The 20,446-nt window shown below is 28.4% G+C and overlaps 1 protein-coding gene across 10 annotated transcripts in view; it reads right to left on the bottom strand.

The window, feature by feature from the left end:
* Positions 1 to 20,446, bottom strand: part of LOC129907885 (trichohyalin) — a 121,248-nt gene that overhangs the window by 51,969 nt on the left and 48,833 nt on the right. For all 10 annotated transcript variants that reach the window (XM_055984357.1, XM_055984367.1, XM_055984360.1 and 7 more), the window contains one exon: positions 6,634 to 6,689. In XM_055984357.1, the coding sequence (XP_055840332.1) occupies positions 6,634 to 6,689 (56 nt within the window). The remainder of the gene's footprint in view (positions 1 to 6,633; positions 6,690 to 20,446) is intronic.

Here is a 20,446-nt window from a genome sequence, read left to right as displayed (position 1 = left end):
TAATTTTATTTTGTATTATCTCATGACTTTCATAGTTAATTTTCTTCAGTTTAAATTCTTTGACTTTTTACGGGAAAAATTATGAAAATTTCTTTAAAATATTAAACTAATGGGAATTGAACTTTTAAAATCCTTTTTCCCGATACAAAAAGTAAAGGCAAATCGTATTAAATTTCATAAATTCAATGAAAGGTCAAACTGGTATTAATTCTCTATTGGGAATATATTTCTACCTACACTTAGTAAAAGTAGAATCCTACGGGATAAAGTTAAACTTTTACTGTCTAATTTTATCTTTTTATTTTCTAAATTCCATAAATAAAAATAAATGGTTGGCAGGCGTAAAAAAAGTTCTATGGAAATATTTTTTGAAAAGTTTTCTGAATTAAATTTAAGGTTTAATATGATATGACATTTATTTTGAAAAGAGATGATGCCTACGAGTAATAAGTTTGTTCTTTATGCTTCAATGAAGTGTATATGTGTATAGATATTACTAAAGAAATTCTTTTGGATGAAAAATAAAATTTAATTTATAATCTTGTATTGAAAAGGAAGAAAGAAAGAATGCGTAGGTGTATATCTCTTTATTTTTTTGTTTCTAGAGAGAGTTTGAAATTCTTTTGAAGGAAAATTTTTGAAAAAGGCCAACCTTTTAAGGGCTTCTTAGAATACATCAATAAGAGATGTGAAAGTCAATAATTATAGAAGGATGCAGGTACCTTCTATGCATATTTTTGTCTTAACTAATTATCTAACATTCTGTTGAATTTGAATGTTGAAGTATCTCTTGTTTCCATTAATGAGGTTTCTTGACATTTCAATCGGCTTTAATTACAAGTTGTGAAATGCAAAGCCTACTGTAACCTTTACAAATTACATTTTGTAGGCAATAAAAAAGTCAAATGTTCGGTCTTGAAGCCTGGGCGGAAAAAGGTGTTAGCTACATTTTTCATTCTCAGCTTACATAGATATTTTAAACTTGGTGATTTTTGTTAATAATGTAACTAAAATTTTAATATTTCTTTGTTTATATATTTAAAGAAATAAAAGATAAAAAAAGGCCAAGAAAATAAGACATTGTTTATTCATTTGCAAAAGTCAAACTTTAAATTTTCCGAGGTCCCTGGACAATATATGTAACACTTTTTCTTGTAAAAAATACACAAATTGAAAGATCTGTAGACCAATACCACTTGCAAAACCTCAAATCTCAACTCATTTAGTCAAAATTATAAAACCAAAAGTTTTTTTTTTTTTGTAAATTTTGTCCACAAAAAGATATACTTGTTTAAACTTTTAAGAAACCACCAACTGGGCTCTGTATGAGCAGGATATTCCCGAGTTTATGAAATTTGAGTCATCTTACACAGTTTATCTTGCTATAGAAAATATTGTCTTTTCTCAGCTAGAGTGTCAAAAAGTGTGTGTTTTTTTCAATGGGCACGTTCAAAGATCTAACATAAAGCTATCGGATAGCTTTTTGTTGTTGTAAACAATGTTAAAAATTAGCAAGGAAACGAACCATTTTCTGTCAAAAAATAATCTGAAGGTATCCCAGAATTTATGGTATACCTCAGGTATCCGAGTGATCAGCTGATATACATTTGGCTTTTTTTTATTTTGATTACTTTTTGGGCGATTATTCAGCTTCAAAAAAAAAAAAAAATTGCAAGAAATAAAGTCAAAGCGATTGTGCAAGTACTATTCAACAATAAAAAAATGTAATTTGCTCAAAAGAAGAAGTTTCCTCTTCTCAATATTTACATATTTTTTTAGTAGCTGCTTGGGCAAGCTATCTGGATACCTCTTTGTTCAAAAAGATATTCCAGATACGGGTATCCCAGATAGCCTATCCGATAGGTGTTTGAACGTGCCCAATAACTGAATTTACAACATTTCTCAAGTTTTTGTCATGATAATTAATTGTCACAATATGAGATAATAGAATGGACAGAAATAAAAATAGTTTTGTCTAAATGTCCACCAAAATCAAGATATATTTTATTGAATAGTCTAAACTGATATTAATTGAGTGGAAAAGAAAAAAAAAAAAAAAAAAACAAGCGTAAAATTTAGTTTAAGTGATATAATTCTCCTCCGATCTTTCAGAAGAATCAGTAAGTCTACTTAAAAATTATCGATTAAACAGTCTGAAACACTTAGAAGGTTGTTAAAGATTATAGTCACAATACTCTTTGGTATTTATCAACCAAACTTAGAGGAATTTTTATCGACATTACTTCAAAAGTTTGTGGCAATTTTAAAACGAAAGAGCTGAGCAGCAAACTTGATAATTTCTTTTTAAATTTATAATATTGTTCTTAAAAGGCGTGGTTTAGCTTAAACAGACAAATAATTTGTATAGAGACACAGAGTGATTGGAAAAATTATCCGTTGAAATAGGTATGTATCAAGAAGGACAAAACCTTACATATTATTTGTGAATTTGTGTAATATTTTTAATATTGAAGTGGGACATTTTTTTGTCTTATGAAAACATGTACCTCTGGAGTGGAGATAGTGAACTAATTTATAGGTGTGTCTATATGCAACTAAGAAAACAGTTCTATCTTAAAAGGATGTTATAGTATGTACGAATTCCGAAATGTGTACTAATGAATGATTATGTAAGTTATTTTTTGATAACGTCTAAATTTCAAGTATGCTAATTTGAACATGTCTTTCAGCTAAATATTTCATTTATAATTCATTTATATTTCATAAACTAATAGACCGAGAGCTAGCTGCATATTTCAAACATATTAGTCAGTCTTTCTTTACTTGTATCGTTTCGGAGAAAAAGTGCAATAACAGTGCAATTTTCCAAATGGTTATGGAACCATTGATGAATAAAAAAATTTATTTATGAAAGTGCACAAAGGTTTTTTACTTTTGTCTAGCACCTTTGAACTTATGAACTAAGGATTTAAGCTTAAACATCTTTATGTGATTGAAATTTACTGATATACCTGCTGTGAAATAAGCTGTAACTATTTTAATTAAAATTTTCTGAGCTATTGTGAAAAATAACCCGTAACTATTTTATTTAAATTGAGTTTGTCAATAATTATTATCAAACAAGGGTATGAAATCCAGGTACTGGATTTTTTCATTTCCATTTATTGGGATATATATGAATTTGTGTAAGTCGACACGTCCAACAATCCTATGCTAATTTTAAATTAAAAATATAAAAGCATGTATTTTTTTTTTGTTTTTTAATTGAAAATCCTGTTTTTTCTATTTACGCTTTGGGTAAACTTGAAAAATTATACCATATTGTTGGGAATAATGCAAATCTGAGACATTGCAATACTTAAGTGCATATAAATGACTATTTTCAGCTGCAATCTATTTTGTATTAATTTTTAATTTATTAATAAGAAAATTTAAATGAAGTAGCTTATGGTAAGCAATAATTTTGAAATGCAAACAAAAAAAAAATTTCCATAAGCTAAGGAAAAAGTGGGTTTTGCTGTTCTGCCTGTCTATCTGTTCATTTCTCTGTCTTGAAACTAGGTGTTTATGAGTTTAGAATTTCATACTCATTTTTTTTTAAATTTAAGCTAAAAAAACGTTTTCAAGTTTGGTAGTGTTGATAAACTGTAGCTTGAGTCACTGCAGAAATATCTGCCAAAAAGTTATTGAAAGTTTGTAAAAATAATATTCCTTTGTGCTTAAATTATTCTCTTTCAAAAAGATGAGTAAAATCTCGACAACATCACTTCATACCTAAATACTAATTCATCTGCATCAACATAAGATGAAATTTTAATTCAAAATAATAAAATCCATTGTCAAATAGAGTCTTCAAGCCAATATTTAAAAAACCAAGTTACTTCAAGTTAAATAGATCTTCACTGTAAACAGGAAAATCATTTTGAAATCATCATTCTAAAAGAATCCCTAACAGACACTAACGTTGTTGTATCTTTATTCATTTAACGAAAAAGTTTAAACTCTTTTAAGGGGGGAAAACCCTCTGGACGACAGCTTTTTCAATAATTTTGTATGAAAAACTGAAAGCACTTATTAAGTTTTTTAAAAGAACAAGATATTACTGACCAAATTAAGTATTGATAAAAATTTTTTCAAATCAAAAAATAACAAAATGGCGGCTCTAGAGCCCTTCAAAGTTGGCGCCTCTAGTTTGCGCCGTGCAACGCACAGGTCCAGGAAACCATCTTAAATCAAAACGAAAATTTTTTTCCGTTAGATGATATTAGTACGCATTGCATGAACCTAAAATATTTTTTTTAAAATGAAAAATAAAAATTATAAATAAAAAAAAAACGAAAAAAACGGTGTTTTTCTTACAAAGAAGTACTTAAACTAAATATTAACTGTACAAACTAAATTCAACTTTTAGGTCCATGCAATGACCAATGGTTCAAGGAAAAATTTGCTTCAAATTTCAAGTCGATAGCTTCATTAGTTTTTGAGTTACGTTGCACGGCGCGGAAAAAAACGTGGTTCGAGAAAAATGCGTTTATAGTTTTCGTTTTTGTACTGTGCTAGGCTCGGAACGCATGGGTTTCGGGACTATCTCAAGTCTTTTGAGGCTTCATTCAAGGCTAAGACCAATAAAATTGTTTCTTCGGATGATAAATGAAATTTTTAGGGAAAAAAATAATAATGCAAAATTAAAAAAATTCCATTCCTTAAAAAAATTTCCAGGATTAATAAACTTCATTTGAAAATATTTGAGTTTTTTCACCTATTTAAAGATTATATCGTATTATTACATATTAATCTTTGATGCTATATTTTTAACAATTCAAATAATTAAGTGTGTAAGAAATTCACTGAAGTGAAAGATCCCTATATTGATAATAAAACATTTTTTTTCTTAATAATTAAGTATCGAAAGAAATCTTCTTTTCCATATATAAAAAAAAAAGCCGAAAACTAGTTTTCCAACTAAACGTCATCGAAGGCTCCAAGGATTTTTCTTTCCTCCATCCATAATTTGGCATTTCATTTCCGTCGAAAACAGCAACCATTTTGTACAAGATGCAATGATATTGATGATGATTATTGTAAATGTGAATGTTGTATTTATGTGAATGAACCTTACTTAATAAAAAGTAAGAGTAAAACGCAATAGTGTTTAGTTTTTTAGTGTAAAAAAAATGTGTATATAATATTTTTCTCTCTAAAATTATTATAATAATTGTTTTTACAGTGGTTTTTTTTTTCTACACAAAAATTATATTTGACAAAATAAAAAACACATTTAACTATTTGGATCAAAAACAAAAAAAAAAAACTAACAAACAATATATTTATGCAAATAATATTTTATAATTAATATTATTAATTTTTTTATAAATATTAAATATATTAAAAAAAAAGTGAAGGTGAACTATTTGTTTGCAGTGTTTTGAATAAAATACAAAATAAAGTTTTTTGATTGATTTTAAAACAAAAAATAAAGTTAATACACACATGTTATATAGTAGGTTATATTTATATATCAGAGTCAACACTATATGTTTATAATAAAGCCACACAAAAATCATCCATCATTCAGTTATTTTTTTTTTTGTTTTATTTTTTTTTTTATATTTTTATTCAAGTGAGATGTCCATGTGATGACCGATAGATGGCATTGTTGTCAATCTTTTAAAAGAGAATATATATAGATAGAGATAGAGGTATAGGTATAGAGAGACAGAGTAGAAGTATACATGAAATTATGAATGTGAGTGTTTTGTGTTGTTGCTATGATTTTTTTCCCAGTGTTTTTTTTTTAGTTTTTTTTTTTATACAATTTCTTATGTAGTATGTACAGTTTGTAGTTATTATGTGCACGAACCATATCTAAGCAATTTTATCTACTTATATAAAAAATAGATATACATTTTAATGGCTATAGCAGAGAGAGCAGAGTAGTAGTAGTAGAGTGTAGTATTAGTTGTTTTTTTTTTTAGTTTTAGTATAATATTTTTTTTTGTTGTTGTTTATTTTTTTAGCCAAGCATCGCATCCTTAAAGCGCAAACAGACCCAAAAGAAGCAAGCCACTAAATGGCAATTTTGTTAGACATATAAAAATCTTTTCTTTTTTTTTTTGTTTATTTTTGTAGTTTTTTTTTTTTTTGTTATTTTTATACTTTTTTTTTAGAAGCGCACAACGGGGGATGATTAGGCTCAATTAATAATTAATTACGATAAATTATTTAACAAAAACATAAAAAAACTAAAAAAAAAAAAGAAAGTCAAACAAAAAACCAAAGGATATCAAAAGATACAAAAAAGATAAAAGAAAAAACTGTGACGGATAGATAAAGATACACACACAGAAAAAAAAAAAAATATAGATACTCCAATACGCACAAGATAAAATATAAGAAGCACTTTACAATAATTTTTTTTCTCTAGTTTTTTTTTTTTTTTTTTTTAGTTTTTTTTTTTTTAATTATATATATTGCTTTTTCTATGTTTAAGATATATATATTTTTTTTTTATTCAATTCAAAACTATTATATATTTCTAAGATAAAAAAGTTATCTTCCTTAATTTTTGTTTTCAAATTTAATAATTTTTTTTTTTTAATTTTAAGCAAAAAATGCAAAGGAGAGACCGAAAATGTCAAAATGAATATTTTTAAAAGCTTTTTTATGAAATACCTGTTTTTGAGCCATCGCCTGCATCTGTTGAAACATTTGACGTTCTTCTTCTTTACCTGGGATAATACAAAAGACACAGAAAAAATGAGAAAAAAACGATTGGAATAAGGCGTTAAACATAAAAAATACATTAAATGGATGTCATTTTTTTTTTTTTTTTTTGGGACGAAGGTGCTAGATATATTTTTTTTTTTTATTTTTTTTATTTATTTTCGTGCATCAAGTGTGGGAAGTTTTGGTGGTGTTTGGTTGGCGTGCATATATAGATTATATACATATATTTTTTTTCGAACGAATAAATTACAAAAAAAAAAAACAAGGCATTTTGCAAAAGGATTCCATTTGAGAGGCAGGCAGTTTGTTCTTTTTGCCTTGGGTTGATTTTTTTTTTAGAAAGGTCACCGAGTTTATGCAAACATTGCGAATGGTTTTTTGGCTTTGATTAGTTTGTGGTGCGGTCACGGTAGGCAGTTTTAATAAGAGATTTATCATCATGGTGGATAGTTTTTTGTTTTTCAGATATTTTTTTGTTGAGTATTCATTCGAGAAGATTAAATGAGTTTGAAAGCAATCAACGTTTTTTTTTTTTTTTTTTGTTTTGTTAGATTAGCTTTTTAATCGTAGAGGGTCCTAAGGTGAACAAGTTATTTATGATGAAGGTCAGATAGGAAAGGCAAAACATTAAAAAGATTTTTCATAAAAGATTAAAATAATTAGAAAAATGTAGTAAAAATAGAATTTTTATCTGTAGAGTCCTTCAAAGGACTTTATATACACAAAACAGACAGATAGGGCAATGAACTTGTTTTAGTCATTTTTAATATTTATTGAAGTGAAAACTTCTTTAGTATCGTAGTGATTTGAAACAAGATGAAACGAAAACGCGACACGACTTCAACTTGTTATAACTTTTTTATTTTAATAGATAGATGAATGAAATTTGTACTGTAGATAGGTAATTAAATAAGTTATAATTGTACAAAATTTCAATTAATTTCATATTCAAAATTCGGAGATAACGGTAAAAAGATGTTCTTTTCCAACACACGTTATATCTTTTGATCTAGTGCACATACAAATTTGGTTTAACTTTAATACGCATGCTGATAACATAACCCTTTATTTGACATATCACACATAACGTTACGTGCTCTACAAGTTACACAATCTTAAATTGAAAAAAATTTAAAAATACCTCAAAACACCTGTGGAGATCTGTTGGCGATGACCAGCTACCAGTGTAGGAAGTACCGTAATCTCAGTCTGGAAATTCGACATGGTTGACTTTAAAAAATTCTAACTTCTCTTGTAGACATCTTTGAAATAAGATTTATACATTATTATACAAGGCGAAACAATAAACTTTCACATGGTATAAAATTTTGTATAGGTCGTCAAACAAAAAAATTGATTTAATAGCATGAAAACATAAAAATAAATGTTTTTTTTTGCTTTTTGGATGAAATTTCATCGAGTTTAAAAAATTCTAGCTCTTTTTGTGGATGTCTCATACACCTGATCGGTATATATATTTTGAGCTAAGACAATAAGCTTTCAGATGATATAAAATTTATCTAGGTTGTCATATAAAAAACATGGATTTGAAGGTGATAGAATAAAAATAGGTAGATTTTTTTTATATTTTTTTTTTCCAAGAAAAATGATTTTTTAAGGTTTCACTTCTACCACGTGTGAATTGAACACATGATTTTTTTTTTTTTTTTTTATTTTACATTCAATTACATGGCCGGAGATGGAACCGACTCTATGCCAATTAAAAATATACAGGTCACCGAATGGACAGACATCCTTAATAGAGTGAGAGAGAAGGAAAAAGGGGGAAATTTGTTGCCATCATTCAGTTGAAATTGAGAAGAAATTCAAGTTTTTTTTTTTAACTTTTTTTTTGGGATAGAGAGAATGGTGAATGATGAAAATATTTCGGTGTCAGTTAGTTATTTAAATCAGAGAGGACGAGGAAAAAAAAAACTATTTTTGCTTAAAAAAAAGGACACTATATTTTTTTTTGTCTGTTGATGGGTGTCAGTGTCCATTGCCAGGTGCTTGATTTTTTTTTTTTATTTCTGCAACATCATGAAGAGGAAAATTCATTTTATAACAAAAAAAATATATATATAGTATAGTTAAGTCACACCCATTTCCGGAGGGTTTAAAAGCAATTTTGATATTAAGACGATGGAGTTATGTATATAGATAGAGATCTACTATAGTCAACTATAGAAGAATTCCATTCCAGTCTCTCTATGATATAGTGGAAAGGAATTTCTTGTCAGGAAATTCAATTTATGTGTCAGAGATAATAATTAGTTTATATAGTGAGAGAGAGTCAATCCTACTCAAATATCCGCAAGTTACTTATGTATGTATAGTGGAGTTTTCTTAAAAAAATGAAGGTTTGAAAACTAGAATAACTGATTCGGCTGCTATATACATTTGGGTTGTTTTTTTTTAAGTCTGCGAGGAATGATTTATGTTGACAGTTTTAATAGCTTTTTGGTTAATAGTTTTATGATTAAATTGCATCGTCACAGTAAAGTAGTGTCAACTATGAATAGTTAATGGAAACTTAACTTTGCATAAAAGGATATACCCTGATAGTGCAACCGTGTATTTTCTAAATATAAATATAAGTTTTTATGTATAATTATTTCATCCATAGTGACTTAAATTGTATTCTTCAAAAAAAAGTATTTTTTTTTGTTTTCTTAAGTATTTTCAGTATAAGTCCGATTTAATTGAATTTTTGCATGTATTTTCTTATAAAATTTTGTTTGATTCGTAGGGCTTCATTTTTCCAAAATATAAAATCACGAATTTTCTTGAGAAAGTAAATTTTTCTTCTATTATATTCATTGGAATTTGAATAAGAAAATGTTTTCTGGTAAAAGTCAGACCTCAATGATTTTTTGAATATAAGTCAACAAAAATCTTCAAATATACCTAGGTATTCCTTTTCTAAAAACAAATACTTTTTAATGTTTTATATTGGACAGTTGTAATCATTCATCATTTCATCAAGATAAACAAGAATTGTTCGAATTGAATAACAAGTTGTTTTTCTAGAATTACGGTTTACCTGCTGAGTTGTTCTGACAAAATCACGAACTTTCTCAATAAAATCAAGAATTGACTATGATTAATATAGAGTTGCTTTGGTAATATTAAGGGCATTTACGATTTAATTTACGCCAGTTAACTTTGGTTAAATCATGGATCACTCTGGCAAAAGAACTGGGGCGAACTACGGCATACGTTCGTTAACGTATTGACGCTACATGCCTCTATTAAAATTGGTAAAATCTGAGCAGTCTTTAACATCACAAGTAACGGTTTGGATGTGCACGAAAATAGTTCTAACAATTTGATTGGGAGCTGATATAAACGACACGAAACCTAAAAAAATGATTATAGAAACAGTATCTCATCAGACTCCTTTTCGCGTAGATTATTCATAAAGACGATAGAAAATTTTATGGAATATTTTGCAAATTTATCGTCAGTCAAGTCAAATTTCAGTTTTATAAACCATTTTTCAAAGATAGGCTTTAGTTCAATTTTCAGGGTTTGCTCCCTTATATCTTAAATAATCAAAGTTATCAGTTTTTGAAGTTATTTTTTAAAAGAAGCCAACTACTGCCACACCAATTTTTAGTATATTGAAGGTTTTTCTTGGCAAAAAAATTGGGAAATTTCTCATTTTTATCTCAAGCTATCAATGAAGAAAAGTTTAGTGCAAAACGGACAGAGAATGAGGTTCACGATAAAAAGGCTTCCTTAAACAGGACAGATAATCAATTTTCAGAATTCAAGCTGCAAGAAAAACATTTATTGAGCATAATCGATAAATTAGATTTTTTCAGTGTTTTTTTTTTCGGAAAAAAAGCAATAAACCAGTGATTCAAAACATTCAAGGTCCTAATAAATTTAATTTATTTAGTTCTTAACTTATAAATTCTAAGGAGTGCATAATATGAAAAAGCTTCTATTAACCAGTTTAAGATACATTTTATATATAATTTTAGCGTAACCACAGCTTTGTTTGTCCAAAACTGAAGTTGTTTGAAAATCGTATGTGTGATTATAGAAATTAATATATTATATGTATTAGGGTGGATCAAAACAATTCTTTTTGTTTTATTTGGTACTCCAAAAAATCGACCCCTCTAGAATATACACACCAAATATGAGCTCTTTATATTAATGGGAAGGTCCTCCGCTTTGCAATTTTCCATTTTTACATCAAGCTTCTACTAAAAAAAAAATAATTTTTTTATCAATTGACTTTTTCGCAAATTTCTTTTCATATTCTTGTAGGAAATTGAACGCTCTACAAAAAAGGCCTTGGACACTTTTTTCGTTCATCTAACCGTTGAATAGATATTTGAGGTCCAAAAATAGAGAAAATCTTTAAAAATTCGTTTTTTGTTCTTAATTTTCTAACAAATTGAAAAATTATAATAATCAAACGCGAAAGACATATTCTTGTTGGAAATTGATTGCTAGACAAAAAAGGTCTTGTTAACTTTTTTCATTAATCTAACCATTCTAAAGATATTCGAGGTCAAAGTTTAAAAAAATTATAAAAACATTTTATATTTTTAAAAATTTTCCAGTTCACTGAAAAATCATTATTTTCAATTTATCAAGATATATTCTTGTAGGGGCTTAAACGTTCTACAAAAAATTCCTTGGCATCAAATTGATTGCTTTAACCGTTTAGAAGATATTCGTATGCAAATCGCAATGCATACGGGTCATAAGAAAACTATTGAAATCAGTGGGCATTGGTTTGGATACGAATATCTTCTAAACGGTTAAAGCAATCAATTTGATTCTAGGGATTTTTTGTAGAAATTTATTCAATAGTTAAAAAAGGTAATGAAAAAATTCAAAATACGCAAAATTTTGCACAGAAATTTATGGGATATAATACGGATTTTTTTCATGTACATATTTTGAAATACAAATTTTTGAAAAACAACTAATTTTTAGGGACATTTTTGAGTAGTCTTTTATTTTTTTGGTATTTTTAAAAGTCTGCAAAAAATCTCAAACTTATAGGAAATATAGGTTTTAAACATGCGCATGCATGAGTATTTTGCATAGGCCACTTTTGCTTAAAGTTTAAAAGTGAATATTTTTAAACTCATTTTATGAACTTTTCAAGTTTTGATCCTCTTTTTCATTTGAAAATTAACTAATTACAGAGTCGAAAATTAGAAATAAATGCAAGAAATGGCGGAACGAAGTGAAGTTCATAAATGCATTTTCCATTAGATGAATATTTATCCAAGCGGAATTATTTGGAACTTTACCTTTCCTAACATAAAATCAATTCGGCGCATGTTTTAAATATCAGAATTCATAGTGAAAAACAACATTTTTTTTAACATATCCTTGATCACTTGATTTGCTAAGTAGGAAAAATTCACCACATTGGATAAAATGTAATAAATACATAAAAACGTGATGATCGAATTTGTTAAAAAAGAATGTAGAAATTTTCTTCTTTATCAGAAGTACCTATATGAAATCCATAAAGAGCCCTTAAATTTTTCTGAGAAATTAAGTTTTAATTTTAATTTCTCCGCAAAAAAAAAAGAAATGGATTAAACATAGTTGGTAGGGTGCTTCTTAAAAATCAATTTTCGAAATTTTAATGGGACACCCTTTCATTTTGTTCTTCCTGCCTTAAATATAAATTTGGTACAATTTGGTCCAGTTTAAACACGTTCCAGGGGTCGCTACCATAATTCAAAGTTTTGAAAAATACACCAAATTTTGTTTTTTTTTTTCTCAGAAAATTTTAAAATTTATGATCAGAATTAAGTACTTTATATTAAATCTTTAACTGTTTTGGAAGAAATTTTGATAAAAATACAGCGGAATAAAAAATTCTGTAGAATAGCTAACTGAGTGATCTTTCTTAATTGAAAAATTCAATGATTTAATCCGATTGCTTATGAGCCTAATATCTTTATTCGATAGACAGTTAACTGACTGTTTATTAGAAGATTGAAAAATCGGGTCTTAAGCGTACTTTGTATTGTAACAAAAAAATTTTTGTTGAAATTGATCTATCTAACTTCTTTCTATCTAAAAAAGTCCTCTGTAAAATTATTGATATCTTCAAAGACATCCAAATGGTAGTTAAAAACTATGTAATAAATCTTCTTATAAGTTATAAGCACAAAATTCTTAGAGCCATTTTTCACTTTTAACTAATTCACCTGAAGCTTAAAAAAGTTAACTGTAAATCGATCCTTATAATATTTTAAAGTATTAATCTAAAAAAATTATTATATCAAAAATCCTTTCTTAAAAAAAAACCGCTAACAAAATTTATATAAAAATTACTTATTTTATTCCTATTACTTAAATTAAATCAACCTTTATTTTTTGTAAGATAATCCAATTTATTAAAATTTAGAATTAATTTTCCTCTTCAATAAATAAACCAAAACAACAAAGGTTAAAAATTCTTTGATAACAAAAAACAAAAAAAAAACATAGAAAAAAAAAGATCCATGGAAAATCCCAACCAATTATCTTTTAAAAATCCGTTTTAAAAAAAATGAGAGGAACAAAAAACCTTTTATTTTGTTTTTTTTTTTTTACTTAAACACAAGATATCATCCATAAAACCCTAGATCTTATCACCCAATAATGTTTTAGCAATCCCTAGTTTAAGTAAAAAAAAAATAAGGAAAAAATAATAACACTTTATGTATATACTCGTAATAAGGAAGGGATGAAATCTGGTATTATTTTTTTTCTTCCTTCATTTTATACTTTACTTAATAACCAACTTGTTTTAACACAAAGTCACGTGTTTATTATTTTCATTAAGAGTGTATACCAAGAATAGAACAAAATTGAACGTTCACCCTCTCTATCACAATTAAGCGAGACTCTCCTTCTTCGTAATTTCGAGGTGTATAGTATGCAAAAAAAAAAAAAACTCTGTACAGTAAAGTAATTCTATAATGAAAAGTACCTACTTGGTAATAAATTAAGGAAAAAAAAAAAAAAAAAACCAACGCACGAAACATATTACACCAGCTTACATACATATTTAAGCTTTGGCTGCTTCGAGGGTCATTCAGATATGAGTTCCTAATGACACTTTAACTTAAGGCAAATTACATATTCCAAGTGAGCGTCATAAACTCTTGCCAACGGCAACTCGGTTTCAGTCGGAGTGTTGTTGAGGTAATTGGTTGTAAATAAGTAAAAATAATCTTAACACTTTTTTGTTTAATTTATTTCTTCTTCTTTTGTTCACTCTGCGTGCAAAAAAATACTGCGTTGTACGTTGAGATTTTTGACACACCAAAAGTCTCTCTCACATTTTTAATAACCCTCATCAATCTTCTCCATTCTTTTCAAAAAAAAAATTGTGTGTGCGAAAAATCCCTACGCAAATAAAATTAGATCCAACAAAATTACCCCCAATTGTATTGCGTTATTTAATTTTTTTTGTTTTTTTTGTTACGCATACGCCCGAGTGTCCTTGGATTTGGTTTGTGCAAAACACACATAAAGTGCCAAATAATTTTTTGGGGTTATGAAATAAGTTTGATTTGCCCGGGACAGGGACAGGAAAATATGTACACACAGCATGTCATTGGGTTGTGAAATTTATATATTTCGGTGTACACGGTTGGTGTGAGTTGAGTTTATTTTCATTTCACGAGCTGTCTGCAACAACCGATTTTCGGTGTGTGTTTATTTAGTTTTCTTTCCGTCGAAAATTAGTTTTTCTTTCTAATGTTGTGCCTAAAACTTCCTCCAAGGGCACATCAAATTAAATTGTAATTCTTCTGTCCGGATTATGGAGATTGGAATGAAAGATATATAGACAGAAAGAGAGAGAAGGTTGTGACGACACAGAGAGCTTGTATATTGCTTTAAAATTTAGCCTTCACCTGCTGTTAGATAGATATTGTGATGAAGGCGGGTATATGTGTGGTCTAAGCCAACTTATACTGAGATTGGAAGGCAGCCAAAAAGGACAGGAAATCAATTGGATCGTCTAAGTGGAAAAACATGCACTTTTTCGACGACACGGGGCAAGAGGTCTGGGGTGCACTTTACATCTAAATACAATTTTCCTATACCTCCGACCGACGTCGTTGTTGACTATTTTGTTATTGTTTTTAGTTGGTTGGGAGAAACTTTTCAATATTATTTTGTCAGAGGTCAATACGAGAGTGGCAAATGCTATACAATTATGCATGAACTTATGTTAATTGGTTGTATAGCCAGCGAGAAGTGGTTGAATATACTATATATGCACTTGTTGAGCTCAACTTAAATGCATGTCAACCATCACAACACCAGAGGGTGGTGGTAGCGGTGTTGGTGGTGAACATTTGTTGTTGTTGTTTTTTTTATTTTGTGATAATTGGAATAATTTTTGGCGGCGTGGTGGCTACCAATATGATGGAAATAGTAGTAGGAGCTATTATTATATAGACGGCACGACCGACGATGGCGGGTGGTCATAAACGTGATGATGATATAGTGCCATTGAACTTTCCAAAAGAGACGACGACGTATATAATATGAAGCTTATAAAACGAATATGAGGATATAAAAACTTAAGTTTTTTTTTGGCAAAAACATGCTACGATTGTTTTATGACTGTCAGAGAGGAAGCTTAAACAACAAAAGCTATATAATTGTACAAATAAATGGAATTTTATGAACTGATAATGAAAGGAAGTTACTTATTTTTATTTTTTTTTACGAGTTGTTGCTGCCAAGGATTATCTGGCGATAATAACTTGTGGGTTTTTGTTGGTAATTTGGTTAGGTACCTATTTTAGTTAAAATAGTTTTTGTAGTTTGACCAAGTGGAAATATGATTACTCTTAAGTTGAAATTTTGAATTTATGTACTACCTAGTAAGATTTCTTTTTTGAGGCTGTTTGTTGTTAGAAATGATTTTAGTCAATTTATGAAGAATGGATTTGGTAGTTATTGAAGTTTTCAAGGTTGAAAATCAGGCAAAAAGTTTATATATTGGTTTCTTAAAAAGTCTGGAAACATATATGACTTAATTTTGGAGTTTTTCATACTTTAATTGTCAAATTGAGCTCATCTTTAGTGTAAAAACTTATTTTTTTTCATCTCTCATTCGAATGCAACGTAAGACTTTTGCTGGTGGCTTGATTTTAAAACTTCTATAAATCACTCTTTATTTAAAAGTACCTATTGGAAGTTGTTAAAGACAAAACATTATGAAAAAGTCTTAAACAAAAAAAAATTTTTTTTTTTTTAAAGACAGCATGCCGATTTTTTTAGTTTTCGACCCTTAAAACTTTTTATGAAAATCGAGCTAAATCTATGCCCCCTTTTGTGTTTTAAGGATTTTTGTTTAAATTGAAAGAAAGGTACATTATTAAACAAATATTTAAGAGTAATTACACAAATTTTCAAAGAAAAATATTTACAGTGAGTCTCCAGACACACCTTGTAAACAATAGTAGTTCCGCTGCACACAGTATAACTGAAGTAAATATCCACCTGACGCAAGAGAAAATTCCTTAACTTTAATACAGAATAACTTATGTATGAGATTTTGATAATATTAAAATTGGTGTATTTGGCAGGTGATTTTTACTCAAAAATTGCATCCTTAAATTCTGATGCTTTTTTTCAAACTAATTTATTGAAAAATCAATTAGCATTTCTAGGTACAGTAATTATTTTAAAACCTGTACCAAACCTCAAGTAAAAATATTTAAAACTACTTGAGTTATGTTGCCCATGGAGTTGCTCTTCTTAATACAAATTTTGTTCTACTTCTCGATATGAGCGTGTCTTTTTTTTTTACTTTCAATGCGACTTTTTATTAGCATCGGTTTGAAAGCAAAAATTGTAGGTCTTAGCCAAAATTTCAACATCCAAAACCTTCACTATTTGCAGAAAACTTGACATTTTATCATTTAAATTGCTGCAAAATCTAAAGCTAGGATTACACGGTCAACGCATTGACTTTCTGGTAGAGTGTTATCTTTTAAGCCAACAAAATTGTAGCAATCTTGTTACATTTATTAGTCAGTGGAAGAAAAAAATATATCAACAGTCAATTTTGTTTTCAATACAAAAAAAAAAATGCGTATACGCCACAGTGACCATTTGAGTTTTAACTCACAAAATAAATAGAAAAATCTATCGATGATGGAAAACTAGTTCAGATTGATTTTGTATTTGTACGGTGAATTTTCAAATATGAAGAGATAGAATTTTGGAGTCCTGAGTTCTGTTTCTGAACAGAACAAAGAAATATTGTGCTAGGAGGTTATAACCATCGACAAACTATACCAAGATTGGAAACTTTCCTACGTCTTAGCCCCCAAAACAATTTTGTGTACAGTGTCGTCTGTGAATATATGTGAAAGCCACCACGTTGGTAAATGACGTGAACACGCACACATTTATAGATTAACGACATTCACCACACATCGAATACGAACACAACGATAGATTAACGACATTCACCACACCGCGCAGCTTGTAGGCAAACGTCATTAGACCGCTCAGTTTCCAGTCTTGGTATAGTTTGTTTATAGTTATATTACTATTAGAGATAAAGCGGAGCAACAAAGCTAACGTATGTATGTACATCTAAATGATTCTCAGAAAGAAAAGAGTTAAAACGTCCGATGGTAAATTCAAACAGAAATTAATAGGCGTTTATGAATGTTAGCACAAGTATTGCGGATGAAATATTTCTGGAAGAATGCAAATGAAGTTTTAACAAATATTGGTGATGTTTGACTGACGTAAATGTCTCTTTAATGTTTGTTTTGATTATTTGAATTTTGTTCTAAACACTTGGAATATTACCCTTATAAAATGCAAAAAAAAGGTTTTTTTTTATAACGGTAATATTTCAATAACGTAGGCTAATAGAATTTTTCTGATTGCGGATACGAGTTCAGTAACCCAAAAAACTTCAGAAAAGTATATTTTGGTTCTTGTGGCAAAAATTTTGTCGCCAGTGAGTTAAGCTTTAGATTAAGTTTAGTTTCTCTTTGGCTTTTTAATTGAAACTTAAGATATCTCGAGCAATAAAAAAGATATCGGAAAATTTAAACAGTTTTTGAAAGAAAATTATCTTTTCTTACAATCACCGTTGCAAATTTGTTTTTAATAAATTACCCCACATAAAAACAATACCTCGAAAACAGCCAAATTGACGATTTTTAGCATTTTATAACGGTAATATTTCAAAAACGGAGGCCAATAAAATTTTCTGACTTCAGATTCAGATTCAGCACCCCAAAAACTACTAGAAAAGTATATTTTGGTTCTTGTGGCAAACAAAAAGTTAAATTTTGTTGACCAGTGATATCAGTCGAGATATAAGAATTTGATTCCAGTTTTTACGTATTGTAGAAGCAATTTACTAGTATATTGAGGATGGAATGGTTTTCTTTGTCTGCAATACCTCCCAGTTCTTTTTATACGTCTCGAACAGTTATGGCTATTTTTTTAACGACAGTAACCAGGCCTGCAAAAATAAGTGCAAATGTGATGATAATGCGAAGTAGAAAATCACCGGTACTAAATAAACACATTTTTAATACATACCAGTCTCAATTGATTGATTTTAAAACAATGTATTGAGCTGATCGATGAGATGTAATATTAGATAATGTGTGTGCCTTCTTCTACAAAAACAACTTTATGTACCATTCATTACCTTGGCTAAAAGTTTGTAGATATTTTTGTTTCTCTAAAATGTAAAGTTTTTAAGATATAAGTTTTCTCGACCTTTGAACCCATATAACGTCAGGGCTTTTCAAAAATTGTAAACCACCTCAGTACGGACCTGTATTGATCAGAGTTGGTATACCACACAGTACCTTCTGTCAAAATTGAGTCACAGAGCAAGTCTGTGAAGAACTTCCATCTCTACAGCTGTCTATCACCAATTTTTATTTTAAGTGGAGTAACTAAAACAAATTATTAGGGAACCCGGCCGAACAGCTTTGATTTTGAATATTTTTTTTTTTCAAACGTAGGTAATTAAAATTACTTTAAAGTTTATAGATTAAAAATTGCCGATGTTGCCGTATTGTTTCTTAAAATTAAAATTAAATTTTTTTTTGAACAAAACCATTTTGTTTGCTTAAATTTCATAAAACAAACGATAGCAAAAGATTTTCTAGGTAATTTAAGGAAACAAAAAAATACATGGAAGTGAGGGACAATCATCGTTCAAGCGATAGATGCAATTTTCTCACAATCTGACTTCAAACACAAAAATAAAATATTTTGAAAACAACGGCAACACCTACAATATTTAAAAAAGCCAGAAGCTAGTTCTTATCTCTTAAATTTAAATCCTAAGCATAAAAATTTAATTAAGAGTTTTTGAAAAATAGTCCTCAAACTCAGAATTAAAAAAAAAAAAAATGTTATTAAAAAAATTTAAAATGTATCACACTTTTGAAAAAAAAAAAAAATTAAAGTTACTTCAATTTCAATGAGTTTTTTTTTGATAAAAACTGAATTTTTGCATTCAAATAAGAACTTTAAACTTTTCAACAGTAAGGGCTATTAATAAATAAAAAATAACTTTATATTTAAATGTTGAACTTAAAAGAAATAAAATGCACGACTGGGGTCGCACGAACTTGCTCTTAGAGTTAAAGTTGTTTAAATTTTTAAGACTTTTTATATAGAAATTTGGAAAAAAAAATAAAATTCGTTTTTTAAAAAAAATAAAATAAAATCTGAAATTAAATTGCCCTCCAACACAAGTATGCAGTTTTGATTGATATATTAACATGCATTTTTAGAAAAAAAATTTTCAAAATCGTTAGAGCCGTTTTTTAAAAAAACAATTTTTTATAAATAATTTTTGGGAAAAAAAGTTTGAATATAAAATTGGTATGCCATTTTGTAGAAATCACTTATCAACATCTAAAAACAAAATTTCAAAAAAATTCAATGTCCCGTTTTCGAAAAATTGATTTTTCAAAAAAAATTTTCAAAATTTTTTTAAAAATCCAAAAATTATTTTTTTGGAAATTTTATTTTTGGTTTATATTTAAATTATATAAATGCTTCTTCACAAAAAGTTTCGTTGAAATCGAATAAGAAGTTTCGGAGATATTCGAATTTAAAAAAAACGGTTCTATGGCAGGTACCGTTAATAATGATTTTCGAAAAAAAATGTTTTCATTGAAATATAGACCTTAGCTCAAAACTAACATTTGAATTTTTTAAACTAAATCGTTGGAGCCGTTTTCGAGATATTTCAATTTTACTAAAATCGGTATATGACAAGTACCGTTATTTATGGTCCAAAAAAATTAATTCCAAAAACCCCTCTGGAGAGTCGCCAAATAACTCTGCATACCAGGTTTGACATCAATCGGTCCATCCGTTTAGGCTGTAGCTCCTTATACAGACAGACAGACAGACTGACAGACTGACAGACTGACAGACTGACAGACTGACAGACTGACAGACTGACAGACTGACAGACTGACAGACTGACAGACTGACAGACAGACAGACAGACAGACAGACAGACAGACAGACGGACTTCCGGGACCCACTTTTTTGGCATTGTCTACCATCGTAATGTCATGGAAAAATGTTATCTCAACTTTTTTTTTTTGTACGAATGCATAACTTGATACATATATAGTACCTATATCGCAAGTAAAAATAAGCTAAATGTTCTTTCAAAACTTCTATTAAAAAAAATTCTTCGAAAAAGAAATACTTTTTAATTTTTTTCATAAACTGTAATACATATTGACAT

This window comes from Episyrphus balteatus, chromosome 1 (genome assembly GCF_945859705.1).
Source record: "Episyrphus balteatus chromosome 1, idEpiBalt1.1, whole genome shotgun sequence".
Classification (NCBI taxonomy): Eukaryota; Metazoa; Arthropoda; class Insecta; order Diptera; family Syrphidae; genus Episyrphus; species Episyrphus balteatus.
This window is presented reverse-complemented; position numbering and strand designations above follow the sequence as displayed.